This window comes from Amblyomma americanum, chromosome 1 (assembly GCF_052857255.1).
Source record: "Amblyomma americanum isolate KBUSLIRL-KWMA chromosome 1, ASM5285725v1, whole genome shotgun sequence".
Classification (NCBI taxonomy): domain Eukaryota; kingdom Metazoa; phylum Arthropoda; class Arachnida; order Ixodida; family Ixodidae; genus Amblyomma; species Amblyomma americanum.
Genome location: NC_135497.1, coordinates 158,974,098 through 158,991,532, shown reverse-complemented (window position 1 = coordinate 158,991,532; position 17,435 = coordinate 158,974,098). Strand labels below are relative to the sequence as shown.

The 17,435-nt window shown below is 45.0% G+C and overlaps 1 protein-coding gene across 2 annotated transcripts in view; it reads right to left on the bottom strand.

The window, feature by feature from the left end:
• LOC144114045 (uncharacterized) overlaps positions 1-17,435 on the bottom strand; it is a 62,803-nt gene that overhangs the window by 13,133 nt on the left and 32,235 nt on the right. For both annotated transcript variants that reach the window (XM_077647488.1, XM_077647489.1), the window contains exons 8-9: positions 14,324-14,575; positions 9,930-10,180 (exon numbers count right to left, since the gene is read on the bottom strand). In XM_077647488.1, coding sequence (XP_077503614.1) covers positions 9,930-10,180; positions 14,324-14,575 — 503 coding nt within the window. The remainder of the gene's footprint in view (positions 1-9,929; positions 10,181-14,323; positions 14,576-17,435) is intronic.

The following is a 17,435-nucleotide window of genomic DNA, read 5'->3' as shown; positions in this document are numbered from 1 at the left end:
ACAAGCCCCCCAGGTAACAACGGTGTATGTGGACGCAGCCACATACTCCAGAAGGATGGGACAAAACAACCCCAGCGCGGTAGCGGCTGTGATAAACTCGGACATGCGGGAAATCATCAGCGCGTCGCTACGGGACTGCACGGTAGTCGAGGCTGAAGAAGTGGCCGTCGCTCTAGCGGCAGAGGAGGGCTACCGGACTAAGCGATCCTTAACAATACTAACCGACTCTCAAACGGCATGCCGAAACTTCATGTTAGGCAGAATAGGTCACAGGGCGCTCCGCATACTCCGCTCTGGGGATCGACCCAAACAAAGCACAGAAGAAGAAGAACCAATAAAACATACGATAGTATGGACGCCGGGACATGCGGGAGTGAAAGGCAACCAAGCGGTCGACAGGGTAGCTCGAGGGTACACTTTTTACCAAGCTCCTCCCACAAGCGACCTCGAGGAAGCCGAACCTGTCCCTAGAGATTACTTGGCAATCTTAAACCACTACAAGGGCTGCAGGAAACGGTACCCCCCCCCACATAAATCTCTCTCCAGGGAAGACGCCGTCACCTGGAGGCTGCTACAGACGGGCTCATACCCGAATCTGAACACACTCAACAAAATACAACCTACACAATACAGAGACAAATGCCCATGGTGCCATGAAACACCCACGCTCTATCACATAACGTGGGCCTGCCAGAAAATAGAGGTGGCACCAAAAATACCAAACTCGAGTGCTGAGCAATGGGAAGGAATGCTCTCCAGTGACCGTCAGGACGTCCAACTTGGGCTGATCCGGCGAGCACAGCTGGCAGCGGCATCCAGCGGAGCCCTGGACTAGGGGCAGACGACCATTGCTAAGAAGACGGAAGACACATCTGACTCCGCCAAATTGCTCACTTACTCTCTAGAGCTCAATAAACGTTTTCCTTCCTTCCTTCCTTCTTGTGCCACTCAGAAACTCGCGCCCGCGATAATGTCTCGTTGCCGTAAGTGTCACAAAGGAGCTCATACGTGGGTGTGGCTGTCTTGCCAAGGTTCACACAGAATTTTGTTTACACACTCTTCGAGGTAGAAGTTCATCTCTCCACATTCATTCACAGTAGAATGTGCGGACGACTAAGGACAATGTATTTCTCTACATGCAGTGCCATCTAGCGGCTGCCACAGCAATTAACATAAACAGCTCAGATTAGCTCGAAAAGATGGCGCTACACATACGCACCATTTGTTTTGGTGAATCATTTCTAGAGAATAAAATAAATCAGTCTCGAAACTTTACGAACAAAGGTGTATAAGATAAGGAAACGTAAAAAACATTGCCCTAAATCTGGCATTCTTGAATATAGTAGTCTTTTTCAAAAATCAAGGGAAAAGAAACCTGATCCCTAATTTTTCTTAGAACTTCTGAAACAAGTCTCTAGAAGGAGGCATAAAAAGGGAATGAAAGAACATGATGCGTTGTATTGTTTCCAATGATGTTATCCAAGCTCAAACCTGTAGCTTCTCCAACACTGGCAGGAGCGCCTAAATGAAGGTGTGGAAGCAGCAAATTTGCCCTTCGCTGTTCTAAATTATCCCCCAATGCCAAGACTGCAACCTTTTCCACCAAGAGTGAGCATACCTAATTACATTTTTATAGACAAGCACTGACCTGTGACATAAGCAGGATTCAGTGGTGCCGCTATTGCCGGGCGCAGGTAACAGCTGGGGGTGCAGCCCATAGGAATGCATGTAAACAAGAGTTTTTAATGTAATTTTTCTGACTTCACAGTGCACCTATGATTTTGCACGTGTCCCCAAGCCACCGCTCTGTTGTTCCACCGCAGGCATACCATGTCTTGTTTTCTTCTCTAATTCGCGTTTGATTTAAAAATACAGTACATTCGGGGCTTTTCTTTAGCCCCTCTTCATTTATTTTGATTGGTTTAAGCCTGCAATAACCATGCTGGAGCAGGGATTCCCTCAACTTTTTTTTATTATTTTTCTTTTGCCTATCAGAGAAACTCCCCAATCAGTAAGTGAAGTTCTCTCCCTTAACAAAGGACAATAAGAGCCTAGTATAGAATGTGGATTAGCAAAACATCTCTGGCAAGCACGTACATATTGGGACGTTTTAAAAATGCAATGGCTTTGAAAGGATCTTTTACACTTGCGCATTCTGTTCAAGGATGTAGTCAGCATTTTTTAAATGAAAGACAACCTCATAGATGCACTGTGAGATCTGAAAATTACATGGAAAGCTTTTCTTTACATGCATTCCTATGGGCCGCACTCACAGCTGTTATTCGCATTTGGCGGTAATGGCGTCACCAAATCCTCCTTGCGTCCCAGATTGGTGCATGTCCATAAAATGTAATTAGGTATGCTCTCTCTTCATCGGAATAGTCTCAGTCTTGCACTAGGGGAAAATTTAGAGCAGCGGTGGGCGAATTTGCTACTTCTGCACTTTCACTTAGTAGGTACTCCTGCTGATGCTCGAGAAGCAACAGGTTTAAGCTTGGATAACACTTCTTTTTGACCTCCTTTTAGAGACTTGTTTTAGAACTTTTATGAAATATTAGGTATGGGGCTTTTTTCCTTTGAGTTTTGAAAAAGATTACCGTATTTACACGATTGTAAGTCGACCCCCCCCAAATCACATGTCCGAAAAAAAGTTGACATGAATGTAAGTCGACCCCCCAAATCGCATGTCCGAAAAAAAAAAACACCGGCGGATGCGCTAAAAAACGAAATTTGATTGCATAGATGGGCTATTCATCCTCACTTCAGTCATCTTCAGTGGTACTGCTGTCGTCGTCGTCACCGCTGCGGTCCCACAGCCCATCGTCCTCCATGGAAAGGCCACACTTCCTAAATGACCGCATCACGACATTGCGTGGTGCGGCCACCCAAGCGGAAATCACTCACCTGCACACAGCCGCCAGGGAGGCTCTCTTCACGCGCCCCGTTGGTGTAAGTTCCCGCCCTTCCGCCGCCAGCCACTCGTTATACTCACGTCGGAGTAAGTTCTTGAACGGCTTGTTAATGCCAACGTCTAGCGGCTGCAGCTGCCCCATCAGACCGCCGGGAATCACCAACATATCTGTATGTTCTTTTCGTCGGCTCTTCCAGCAAACATTGGCATTCCCCAGAAGCGCTGCCGTTACCAGTATAATCATCTAGCCCCCGTATTACGCAACCAACTGAAATAGCGGCTCTTCCGTCAGCTAGCGACACTCTCGGGCGCTGGCGCAGACTCCGCGATTGGTACAGCGGCCCTTCCTTAACTATCGATACTCCCGCGAGTGAAATGAAATGAAATTGGTTTTGGTTTGGGAAAGGAAATGGCGCAGTATCTGTCTCAAATCTCGGTGGAAACCCAGCTGTAAGGGAAGGGATAAAGGAGGGAGTGAAAGAAGAAAGGAAGAAAGAGGTGCTGTAGTGGAGGGCTCCGGAATAATTTCGACCACCTGGGGATCTTTAACGTGCTGTTCTGACATCGCACAGCACACAGGCGCCTTTGAGTTTTGCCTCCATAGAAACCATGCCGCCACGGCCGGGTCTTAACCCAGGTATCCTGATCAGTAGCCGAGCGCCCTAACCACTGAACCACCGCGGTGGGTAATGGTGTGTGCAGTAGAAGTAAAAAATGAAAAATCCTTGCCAAAAAGCCTACGGAATACCTGAATGCAAAAAAAAAAACTTGTAACCTCGCAGTAGCGTCCCTGATAGATCGTTTTTCTTGCTTTTATTGGCAGTTCAAGGTTTCGTTTTTTGATTGTAAGTCGACCCCCCCCCCCCCCACTTCGGAATTTTAAATTTCAAAAAAAGGGTCGACTTACAATCGTGTAAATACGGTACTACATATTAAAAAATTCCAGATTTAGGGCAATGTTTCTTGCATTTCCTTATCTTATATAACAATGAAAGTTGGCACACCCTTTTAGCCGTTTGATACTTATATATCCTGCGAATTCGAAGGAAATGTAACTTACAAAAAAAAATCTTGAATGTAGCCTTACTTAATACTAATGACATTTTCAAGATTTTTTTTTAGGGAAGGGTAAACTCCTCATAATGGCGGAAATAAACCTGACATATTCTTTCTCAAGTGTACTCTTAGCGCGCAAAACGTATCCATCATGGCTTGAATATCTCGATTCGTATATCATTGCAAAGTTGCGAAATAGCGCTGTGTGCAGAACAGCACCACTGCGATGACGTCATTCATCCTTTTTTTTTTCTCCCGAAATATCAGCATTTTCACAAAACGAAATGAACTATTGGCTTACAGAATAATGTGGTGCAATATATAAAATAATCAAGAAAATTAAAAAGCTGAAGTATTTAGGCAGTCGATATCTTATGAAATCACACTCCTGAACTACACACTCTTTGAGCATATCGTGAACTTGTTCATCAATCACCTGGCACTCTGATGGCAACACACGGTAGGGCTTTTGGTGGACTGGGCAAGATAGAGGGCAGCCCATATGGCTGGGCGAAGTCAAATACACACTAGTGCTGGAGAAGAAGGTCCACCAGTGTTGGGCGTTGATGGGGAGCCGAATGTGGTGTTGACCATGCAAGCAACTCTACGTTCAGTGGACGAAGGCTGCATACAGTCAGCTGGAGCAAACTTGACCTACAGCGGAGAGTGCACTGTGTCCAGAGGCGGCAAGTTACAAGCCGGTTGGCAAAAAAGCGTGTTCTGTGGAGGAATTATTTGTCCACAACCACGCGCTGCCGTGCATAACTGATATCACACAGTGTGGGATAATAACATTCCTCTTCACCCAGGTCGAACAACTAAGAAGGTTGCACTAGAGCCTCAAATGTACCACTGTTGTGATGTGATGAGGGGATCGGGACACACACTGAACACCACAATGGTAAGACTCCGTCTTGGGACACCCAAAATAAGATTTCGTTGTTGCATGAACTTTCTAGCAGGCCAGGCGCAAGGGTTCTCTCAAAATGAACCGCACCACGCTAACAGTCAACTCTAGCACCACACATTTTCATAAAGTCAAGCCCCAAAATTATGTGATGGACAGAGTTAGAAAGAATGATGAATTCTGCTTGAAAAACTGCTCCACCCACTGACACCTCCACTCTACATACTCCATGAGTACGCATTGACACCCTGCTCACTTCAAAAAATCGTAACTTTGGGTCCCGGCAAGTGTTTAAGCCAGAGTCTCATTACAGAAATAGTTACACCCATATCATCAAGAGCCAATGCAGGCACACCATCAACGGACACAAGAACTTTGTTCTGCACCATTAAAACAGGTGGACATATATCTGTACACAGTTGATGTCCAGTGACTTCACCTCCATTGGTCACACTGACTAGTTTTTCGGATGAGGTAAGGAGCAGCTCCAGCGTTGTGATGTGGTGGTAGGGACAAGCGCATGTGGTGTGCTGGAGCAGGAGTCATGCTGTGATTCGATGCCGGAGAAGGAGTCCGAAAGCCGAAGTGCCAAGGGTCCACTGCAGAGGTCAAGTGTAGAGACCGCCGGGGAGCAGTCTGGTAGGCTGACCATGCAGTGAAGTTTGTGGATCCAAAGCAGGATGGTAAGCAGCAATGGCAAAACCACGATATGTGGCCAGGATTCCCACACTGGATGCAAATCACAGGGGAATGAATGAAAATCCGTGTCCTGAAGTTGTCATCGTTGCCTGGACCAAGGCGGAAGGCACCAAGGCGGAAGGCACCAAGGCATGCGTTCGCTTCACAAAAGGCTAGTGGCCGCTCATTGTAGTGCACATGTTCTTCCTGATGCGTCGTATGTGGTGCGGTCATGATCGCTGGGGAACCCGGTATCACACCAAGTCCGCTGCGTTGACAGATAGGGGCTGTGGCTCATCCAGCAGGTATGTAGACGAGAGCTCAGTGGGGCGACAAGTGAGATCCTAGCAGCGGACTAATTCTTTGCAGACAATCTGGCAAACAGTGGCGGCAAGATAGCTGGAAGCAACTGTATCAATGGCTGCCACCATAGACATTAGCCAGGCAACCAAACCTCGCTGTTATTCGCCGCATCTTTAAATTCTCATACGTGTGGCAGTGCTCGACGATATATGAGACAGAGGCCAGGCTCTCTTTGTTGATCAAAAAAGTGCACGTGTCCTCAGCGAAACCCTTGAGCAAGTGGCCCACTTTGTCCTCGTCGGGCATGCGAGGACTGACAACCTAGCAAAACTTAGGATCTCCTTGATATACTGGGAGCAAGTCTCTGTAAGGAGCTGTGCCCTGTGAGCCAGTGTCTGTTCAGCTCGCTTCTTCTTCATAGCGGAGTCACCACAGAACTTGCTCAGCTCTTCCACAAAGTGTGTCCAGGATGTGAAGGCATGTGAAGGCATCTTTGTGGTTCTCGTACCAGGTAAGAGCAGTGTCTCAAAGCAAAAACACCACGTTGGTGTTCCACTTCGTTATATTGGCTGACCTGTTGGTTGCAGGTGAGCCACTCATCCACATCCTCACCAGCTCTGCCCATGAAGGAGTGGGGCTCACAGTAATGTGGCCAGAAGCTGCTCAAAACTGACCTGGGAGTGGCGTCTCCGTACAAGGACATCTCAAGCACAGAAAGTGGCAGATCGGCAAGACGTCAACTCCGGCGAGGCTTCACCTGAAAGGCCGTCTTTGGTTAGGTCGTGCACCTCCACCAAGTTGTTAAGAGCACAAGCCTTAAAGACCAATGAGGAGGAGTCACAGGTTTAGTGTCAGCTGCGAGTCGCTTGAGAGCCTAGTTCGAGAGAGAGCCAGGAATGTTGTTCTCTTTCGTATGCACATAGTGCTTCAACACCTTTGCGGCTGTTACACTACTGTATCTAAAACTCATGCATGAACAATGAAGAGGTTTATAATTTTCAACCCCACTAACTCAGGGAACCAGACTTAGTAAAAAAAAAAGTGTTTTTATATGTATGCCTGCATGAGCACCTGTACTGTGCCCGCAAATAATGTAGGAATAACTTATTTTATGTTGCAGAATCACGAAATAGACAAACTTTACTTAGCTACACATTGCCACTGCCACATCAAGTAGCACTGTATTGTATGACAGCACACACGGTGGTGGTGCTTTTGCATGTTCAGTCAATCTCAGTGGAACACAAGCTACCCACACCTTGTGTTCCAGACTGGTGTGGGCTCAACACTCTGGGACGCTAGCTTTCCTGGACTAATGATGTAGCAGCGAAGCTTGGTTAGGCTCAGGGGTCCACACCTGTTGCCACTCAGGGAAGCCAGTTCAGCAAACTGAAGGTAGTACATCAGGTTCCATGGCATCTTCCGAAAATATGGCCAATTACTGTTGTCCACCTGATTTGCAAAGCACGGCAAAGAGTCTCGATTCCTTTCTGTCTTACAGGTAGTCCAGATAATGCACAAAGGGAATAAAAAACACAATGTGCAAGGAAAGAAAGTGCAGGAAGAACAGCCATTTACATTAGTTAACCACAGAAAGGAAATGCGAAGCTGCAGGTGTAAAGAGATGAAGTAACTCATTCTTGTACCAAAATATTGTCCCCACAAAGGTGTAGCTGCCCAGCATTATCTGAGGGCTTTGGCCTGTCTAAGTTTTGATTTCATGAAATGTTTGTTTGTGAGCAGAACTTTTTAAAAATCTGAGGCATTTCTTTGATTGGCATTTCTGATGAGAGTACCAGCCTTTGTACAAAGAAAGAGAAATGATTTTTTTTAGATCAGCAAAGTTACAATTCATGAGCACTGCATGAAAAATTACTAACAATGATGCAGTCTTCACAGTGTGTCATAATCCTGATATTATTGGCATTTTTAGCTTTACAGTGATACTATCTGCATCAGGTAGGTTATGTAGTATCTAGGGTGGTGGCAAGGATAACAAAGTGCAACATTATCACATCATCGAGTCTAATAGTGTGGAGGCCACCACTCGCGCTGTGCATGTGGCATTATACACACATGCAGTTAGTGCTGTTGTGCAGTGCTTGTGCAAAGATGATGCAGCTACTGCTGCCACTCCTCAGCCTACTTTCTAAGAAAAAACAGGCCTAGTGGGGACAGCAAAGACAACTTCAGTCCTCAAAACCCACCGTTAGTCCAAAAGTTTACACACTACACGCTTCTTACCACAAGTGCATGCCGTGCGCAAACTCAATGGACTAACTGCTGAGAAAAAAAGACTAACAGGGTGGAATGAACCACAGAATATCAGCACCTGAAAATCGTGCGAGAAGATCCCGACTGCAATAGTATTCAATTTTTCGAAGTGCAGGATGTTGTCTAAAACCAGTAGGAGCACTGCTACTATTCATGCCAAAGCGGAGACTTTTCTGCATGAGGAAAAGGCTTGACCCGAAGCAATTGGCAGCTGAGAAAGTACACACACATGTACTACGTGCTTTATGCGTGTTGAATGTGAGTTATAAAAGTTAATGTTGAACAAGTATACATAATTTCATTTCGCTGCTGTTCGTTTATGAGCTTACTTACGTGATGCTGTGTAAGCATCGGTGACATTTAGCGAAACGGTGAGTGGCAAGCAGTCAATTCTCCATCGCCGTTGCATGCCAATAATAAAAAATGAAGTAAACCACCGGCTTTTATATTTGTTTTAAACAGGCCGTAATGTGCAGCTGCCTGCTGCTACAAATAAGACCATCTCATGCATAAAAAAAAAAAGAAGAAACAACGATTTGTGGTTGCGAAGCACTAAAAAAAAGCCTGTGCGAATATTTGATAATTTTGAATATTCTGTCTAAAGGATTCGATATTCCATTCGATCCAAGTGTTTAGTATCCAAAATTTCGAAGTATTCGTCTTGAGTGAATGATGTTTCTAAAACTCTTGCTGCATGTGGCTTCGGTCCAGTGTAGCACCTCTGGGATGGCACCATGGCGCATGCACAACCAAAGCCCCGATTATGCGCACCGCGTGCCTGCGTTCATGCGTGTGTGCCGGAGCCAGTCTGCGCATGGTCGCAGCAACAGACGCGAACAGGCGTAAGCATGGCACCAAGATCTGTACCTGCCAGGTGGCCGCAGCCTCGCTACCAGAGGAGCGCACGCACCATTACCAGCACAGCGGCATGTGCCAGTAAAAAAATTTAGCATAGCATGATCCGTTTCCGCACGCTGCCAGTGTGCGACGGTTCCGACGGAATTGGTTCCGACGGGGCAGGCATGCAAACAGCTGGCTGATGCTATGTGGCATCCTCTGGGCGATCTGCGCATACACAGTGGCTCCCCGCGGAAGCGGATCACGTTGTGCTAAGTCTCTCTAATCGGAAGATGTACGGCTCCTTCAACTTCCACAGAATGAGTCTGGCGAGCTGACTGCAAATGCCGCAGCCACTCTTCTTCATCTGAAATTCGCGAACCAAGTGCGACGGCACGAGCACCAACGGGAGCCAGCACGAGGCACACGGAGATGGGTTCACCTTTCCGATGCCTGACGCGGGGTGGCACTGGGCACTGGGCGCGCAGTGCGTAGGTCTAGCAGGTGTTCATAGAATCTTCGCTTGAACGCTATAGCAGCGCAATGACACAATCACAATTAAGACTTAAAACCAGCAGTCGGGGGTCTCATGGATAGGTCTTACACCCCACAAATACATTGGCTTTGGCTCCGCACGTAGGTCGACTCCCCCAATTTCCGATGGCCATATTTGCAGGACGTCGACAGAGCTTCAATGCATTCTTTTTTTTTTTTTCAAGTAACAGCCTTGTGTGCCCGAAAAATACATGATTTTGAAAATACCTACTGGGCCATTCAACCTTTTTTGTGTGCCAGAAGTATTCGAAAAATTCGCTTTGAAATTATTCGAAGAAAATTACTATTCACTTCAAACCAAAAAATCCCTATTCACACATGCCTGGACTGAACTAAAGGACTAGCAATTCAATAACCTTTAGAAAGTAAACAATAAGTTAAAAAACCACTCAAAGCAACTTCACTCACACTGGTAAGAAGCTCACTGGTGACTTGTACTGGTTCTTCGGGAGGTGGTACTAATGCAGCAGGCGGCAAAATACCTTTGCGGTGTAGCCGGCAATGTGAGCGCAGTGAGTCTTCTCGTACGAAAGCTTCTGGGCACTCACTGCACTGAAAGGTGCGACTGCATGACGCCACTTGACGAGCATTGGCTACTCCATTTTTGGTCTTGGATGGCTTCTTTGAGTGCTTGTTTTTTATGTGGCTGCGTAAGTTGGCTAAAAAAAAGAAAAAAGGAGAGAAACTTGTATTAACAGTTGCGAAATTTTAGTAAAAGACAGCATTCACACATGATAATGTTGAGGCTTAGGGTGCCTTCAGCTCCCAGTTGACGAACCCCCAGATGTAAAAAAACAACAAAAACAAACCAGTCTCTTGTGTTCTACCAACAAAATTAATGAATGCATATCATTTGTCGCATGCGACTGTGTCCCTGAGTGCTGTCCCTTGTCATACTGCATACTGAGTCTGTGGCTCCAAGACTGTGCAAAGTGCACTTTTCAACATGATTGAATCATAATAAACTATAATATTTAAATGGCAACTGAAGTTAGTTAGGCAAACTGCTGTACATTTGTCAGAGGTACCATTTTGGCCTCTCAGGTTCTAACATCCAGTGCTCGTGCTAGCACCGAAACAGGCCCTGCTCACCCTGCTTTTTTGCAATACCTCAACTCACATGGTAAGCATCCTAAGTCAAGCTTTCGTAACATTAACCCACGCTTTATTCTATCAAGTTACCATTGTAGGACCTCTTAAACCTGCAAGAAAAATGCATTTGTTTTGTTCAGTGCAATTCAAAGTAGTGCATCAAAATTGGCATAGGTTTAATTCTAATTCAGGTTTATGATTTATTTTTATCTACAGGTGCCAGAGTTTACCCTATAGGACGCACCGTTCACTTGCAGGGCAGGAAAAGGAGGCTGCTGCAAACGCATATCAGCTGTAGTGCACTATGTAAACTCAACATAAAAAAATCCTTGCACTAGCAGCTGAAAAGCTGGGTTAAGCCTTCTGTGAAGACCCTTGGCATTTATAAGAAGGGAGCCTCCCTGAACAGCTTTCTTAGGTGAACAGTGGAGCAAACTGTTTCGATACGCCAAGCTGCTCTAACTGTTGCACTGCTCATTGGTAGCGGCGTCCAGGAAGCTCGCAGAAATGCATTTCTGGGGGGTTTCTGCACTTGTTTGAACACCCCACAGCATAACAGTTGCTTTTTTTTCATAGTTCAGGCATTATGTGAGGCAAGAGCTCCGATTTATCATGATTACCATTCACCATGCATGCCCAACTGCTTATAAAAGAACGGAGAAGGGGCGTTGGTAGCCACAACGTTTCACGTTTCGTACGACAGGCGACACACCCCCGTAATGCTTGGGGCAAACAACAAACCCTTTACGTCATTACAACTAGAGCTGACCACCCCCCTGAACTATGATGGACATAAGTGAATGAGACAAGACAGAATGGAATACGTGCACAATTGAACTCTGTGCAAAGACTTCGGTTGTTTCTTAAAATCAGCTGCGTGTATGAATATAATCTTGTCTAATGTGCCATTTTTGCGAACATTTAATGCGACCTTGGCAAAAACTTATATGCAACCATCATTAAATTGAACAGATTTTATTTGGAAGTGATGCGTGTGATGGGGTCACGCTGGTGACCGTGGAAACTAGCATGAACAGCTTTCACTCTATAGAGGTTCCAGTTGGCTGCTACCGTGCACTGGTGAAAAGAAAAACAGAATGCAAAAAAGAAAGAGGATAGTGATAACACAAGGATGAATGACATGCATGTGAAATTATTGTATCACACAAGTCCAACACCCCCGAGAGGTGGAACAGTGCATGGCCAGCCTTCAGGGCTGATAATCGCTGCAGCCACAACTGAGGTTTTGGTTTCTGTTAGCAGGTAAATCTCTTTCACTCAGGTCAGAATCACTTATGTCAGTGTTTCATTGGTCTCTTACTCGTATCTTGTGCCAGTACTATTAGCTCCCAGCAATATATAGAGGGCATACACAAAGTATATGTTCTATCCCCTCAACACAGCCGCAGGTGCTAGAGGGAAGGCAATAGGATTTTCAACATTAGAAGCAAGCAAGTGAATGAGCATGAAAAAAGAGAATCAGCTTACATAGCCACATTCTATAAAATAAAAAAGTGAGTTACTCTTTGCATTATGCACGTGCTTTTTATAGTGCCTCTTCCTCGTTCCTGCTATAGTCTCAAGGCATAGCAGTCTCCATGCTAAAGCCTATCTTACATCGGTATAAAACTTCAGCTAAGTGCCTTCATGTTCGACTTTGTCCACCAAGCATAGTATGTACAGCCGGCCAAACCTTTCGCTGGCGTTCATAACAGCCGCATTTTCCATGCTCCTGCAGCTTATGAGAGAGCAAACTTGCGAAGATATCAAATCTAAGCATGGGCTCAGTGAGCCTGTGCTTAATGTTGAGCTTTCGGCAATTTTGAAACTTGGAAAGAATCCACCTTGGCGCAAGTAAAACCACACACACAAAGGAAAGACAAGGAGACAACGGACAGGCGCCAACCAAAAACTGTCGCGTATCACTGGGAGTAGACACACAGAAAGAAGGGCCCGCAGTACTAGAAATATAGCTCAGTAAGGCATGTTGCTGGGCAAGTTTGAAACTTGGAAAGAATCCACCTTGGCGCAAGTAAAACCACACACACAAAGGAAAGACAAGGAGACAACGGACCATGCTACTATGATACTATGCTTAACCAACTTGCCCAGCAACATGCCTTACTGAGCTATATTTCGGCAATTTGCTTCACTGTAAAGCGTAGGAGAGCCGAAAAAGCATCCGTTGCGCAAACCCACTAAACATTTGGCCGGCTGTACATACTACCTAGAAAGAATAAAAGTGCAATTAGAAATGAAATGCCTGCACACATCTATAGCCTACTCTGGTCAGTAGCTTGTCTTCCTTCCAGGTAACACATGACAGGCATGTTTGACCATTTGCTTACTCTACAGTTACTATGCACCAAAATGAAACACCGCTCAATTTGTCTTCAAGGCCTGCCTACCTGGCCACTGTACAGGAACGGCACATACTACAAAGCAAGCAGGCAAGAGACAACAATGACTGCTCAAAAATCAATGAAAAAGTGCCTGTACCATCACCACTTCAGATGATCACAACTAAAACATTTTTGCTCTGCAATGTTGCAACCAGTGTTTGCATCAGCTAATTCTGAACCAAATTCTGCATAAAAATGAACAGCCCACTCTGAACTGGTCTGCACAGATAGGCTGAAAAATAGCCCTAATAAATGACGGGCTTTCTATTCCACTGTATTCACACACGGGTGCTGAGAGTACTGAAAGCATGCTATGAAACTACCATATTTACTCACATAATGAATCCGCCGACATAATAAATCCAACCCCCAGTTTTGATGTTGAGAATTTACTTCATTCTTTTTTTAAGCGTTACCTTTTCTTAGCTTGTTCCTCAGTTGTATGCTGTATGCTGCGCATCAAGATGCTGTGCACAATAACATCACAGTGTGTTTATCTTTTGACAGCTCTTGTGAAGGTGGCACGCTCGGCGAACTTGGCAGAATGCCAAGACGCTGCGCGCCCTTGGCAGGGACGCCGGAGCCAGTGGCTTGCTCGGAGCACTGCTGCGCGCCTGGCTGCACCAGTGTATGTTTAGAAAGACGGCGAGCACTCAAGCATCAGAGCCAAGTGTAGCAGTTTGAACGAGAACACTTTTATTATAAAACATCCTTTACACTGAAATGCTATGGAGGAAGCAGGACCTTCAGACCCCCAAGCAAACTTGAGATCGGGAGTGACAATGCATAAACCCCCTGGCACCACAGCTAATGCTTAAACACTCACATTACACACTCGTAACTGTCCTGCGAGTTTTCTTTAACCTCACGTAAGAAACGCGCACCTTCAGGGCCGGTGTTCAGCACGTTCGATTTATCTCACAGTGATTGGCCAGCGCCGTTGGCTACCACAAAATGGTCTGGTCACGCCGTGATACAGCAAATACCTCTTGAAGCGAATGGTGCTAACACTGGTGGCATGAACGCAGCTGACAGCATGCTTTTGTCGCTGACGGATGGATCGACAGATGGGTGGGCCGGCGGACATATGATATGAAATTTCAACTATCAAAAAAAATCTGTAGAGCTTTTTTTTCCCCGCATAATAAACACTCTCCCAAATTGATATCAACTTTTCTGGAAAAAAAGTGGGTTCATGATGCGAGTAAATATGGTATGTAGCTTTTCGGCATTGATTTCTCATCATCACTTCATTTTAGGCACAAAATAAAATGCATTCCACATTAACAAAATGGTAAAAAGACCAACCGGGGTGCTTGGATGCATATGAGCAGGTCTGGCACTGGTATGGTCGAGTTCCATCATGGATTCTCATGTGGCTGGTCAAGGAACTGCGTCGCTCACATGTGTATGGGCACTCGGTGCAATGCAAGCTGGCTTCCCGATGGCTTGCCTTATGCAGCCGCAGTTCTCGCTTCGATGAGCAGGTAAACGAGCACTGGTTGCAGTGAGCAGCCTGCTCGACACTATGCATTGCCCGCTCATGAGACCGCAGGTTGCCTGTTGAAAGATGAGAGTACCTTTTGTAATTCCATGTTAAGAATACAAACTAAAAATAGTCCATCAAGGCCAGTTGATAACATGTGCAGTGAAACACCAATTACATGGCACCTAAGTGAGTGCACAAACTGCTGTATAATTTGAAAGAAAAATGTTGCACAGCATCACACAGAAAGAACACAAAGAGCTTGTGAACAGTCATTAAGCCAATGATCAGCTTGACTTGGAAGAACCTCCAGCTATGAAACAAAAGTAACATAGCCCTTTCTTTCTTACAACCCCTCATTCGCATCATCATGCTGTAATACTGTAACCACTGTTAGTGAGCAATACCACCTGCACTAACCCCACCATGAAATGCTTTATAATAGGGGGAAGTGGTTGCACACACTAAAACATATAAGACGCTGTTGAATGTAGTCTGTGTTGCTCCCGTTTCCTGTAATCGTACTGTCCAGATCCTCATGTATTGCTCATAGCTCTGTTGAGTAGTTTCCCTCATTCCACAAGCAACTGCATGCACATCATGCTTGCTCCAAAACTAATTTTTTGAGGATTGCCGATGAAATGTGGGGGTGGCTGCTATGTGCTGAAGGTGTGCTTGCTCCTTGGCTGCTTTGGCCACATTTCAATGAGCATCCAGTACAAGTGCCCTTGCTTCCAGAGACCTAATACTGATTTTTGCTTGTGTCAAATGCAACACTCAACAGCAGCTCTACCACATACACTGTGTGACATAGCATAGCTTTCCTTGAATGTGGCCGAATTCAACACTTATTAATTAGCGGCTCCGCTTACTGCAGCAGCAGCTGTCCACTGTTTGCAGTGAAGGGTGCTGAAAGTACAAGCAAAAAAAGAATTTTTCTGCTGCATCAGCACTATGTATTGCTATACTTTGCAGGCCTGTTTCAATAATTAGTAGAGTATGTTTAAAAAATTTTCACTACGAGTGCAGTGAAGTCTCTAAAGTGAGATGCTGAGAGCTACCTGTAAATGCCGCATCATACAGTATGGAACCATAGCGCCCAGTGTACCAGTGAAACAGAAATGTTTACAGCTAATTTGATGCCCACTTGACATCACGGCTCCAGAACACTGCTTGGAATGAACTATGGGAGTCTTGCTACAACTGTAACACAAAACGACACAAATAAACACTACCGAAATTTATGAGCCTTGTTTCTAGTAAGCCATTCGAAGTGCACTGCTAAATGTACCTTATGCTACTAAAATTGCAGTAAAAATGAACTCGCATTATTTAGAACCCAATTTCTGGATCTGCAAAGCCAAATGCAAATAATGCAGTCATCAGCTGGAAGAATCAGCAGTTATTGAGGGAGATACCAATTGCAGACTGGCAAAAAATAAAGAAACCGTGCCTGCCCTACACCTATGAGTGCCTCTAAAATTTGTGACACAGCTACACAGCTCTCATATTTTAGAAGCTTTGTGTCGTCTCTCAGTGTCAACATGAAGCCAGTCATAAATATTAACATTTAAATTGTGAGGATAATTCAAATCCCATTTTCCTGTTCGCACGTGGCTACTATGCTTAGCCACCCAACGTGGGCCCTGACAGTTGCCACCTTCAGCAGGTGACGTCAGCGTTGGCTCATGTTACTTGGTATGTGACACAACTGCTTTCACACCCCTTACACTTTGTGTGGACAGTGCTGAAGGAGATGGCACAAGTGGCCCTTCAAGACATTTGCTCTGCAGGAAAAGCCCATCCTCTCCCTCACTTGGAGCAAGCATGGTGCGCTATAATGCCTGTACCCCATTTCTCTTCTCTGTGCTGTCTACAACCAGGCTGGTCAGATGGTTTAAGGGTTTTCCTAGAATTTTTAACTGCAAGCCGAAACAACCGCCTTGAGCTGGTGTATATAATTTATATATATGGGCATCATGTAGCCTATACCCCCACTTTTAAAAGAATATTTTTAAGGATAATAAAAGCAATGCACTAGAAAACAGCAGAGTCAAACGATGCGAGGCCACATTGTTTCACAAAAACTAACAAGTCTGTGCCATAAAGTGCACATGCTTTCAACTTAAATACCTCTTTCAGCAGGTTTAAAAGCATCCTTTCAAGCCTTTTTATCCACCTCAAGCTGTAATTCAACAATCTAAGCCAAAATTTCCTTATTTGTGCCATAATTTCTTCAAGCTACTCAGTAAGTTTTATACACATTTATACTTTTCTCGCACCTTTAGGTTTTGACATACTTCAATACTGAATCAAATATTTGAGCACTTAACTACCAATGCACCAGTTTAAGTAATATACCAAATATTTGACTAATGAGTTTAACTGACAATGCACCCTTAAATTGAACTACATATTTTCTCAAACCACCTGACAACTGAATGCAAAATAATTTACTGCCTTATTCCTTTGGAAGCTTGTAAAGGGAACTCTGAAACAGGAAAGTTTTAATGGAATAGTAAACCATTAAATCACACAGGTAGCACTAAAATATATCTGAATCAACAACTTCATGGAACGTAGGGGTTAAGCACAAGCCTTTCCACACTACAAGCAATTAGCAGCACCATTTATTTAATTTTCTGCCTATTTCAACATGCCCATGAACGAAAATCTGGTTCATGACAACAGAAAGACTTGAATCACATTTAAATATCTGATTTCATTTTGTTTTGCTGTTATGCACTGCCTACTATCTAGTGCTGCACATCATGTGCACACACCCATGCTCTTTTTAATTTATCTTGATACGCGCCACCGCATGGTTCAGTGGTAATGGCGCTCGGCTGCTGACCTGAAAGACACGGGTTCGATCTCGACCGCGGCGGTCGAATTTCGATGGAGGCGAAATTCCAGAGGCCCGTGTACTGTGCG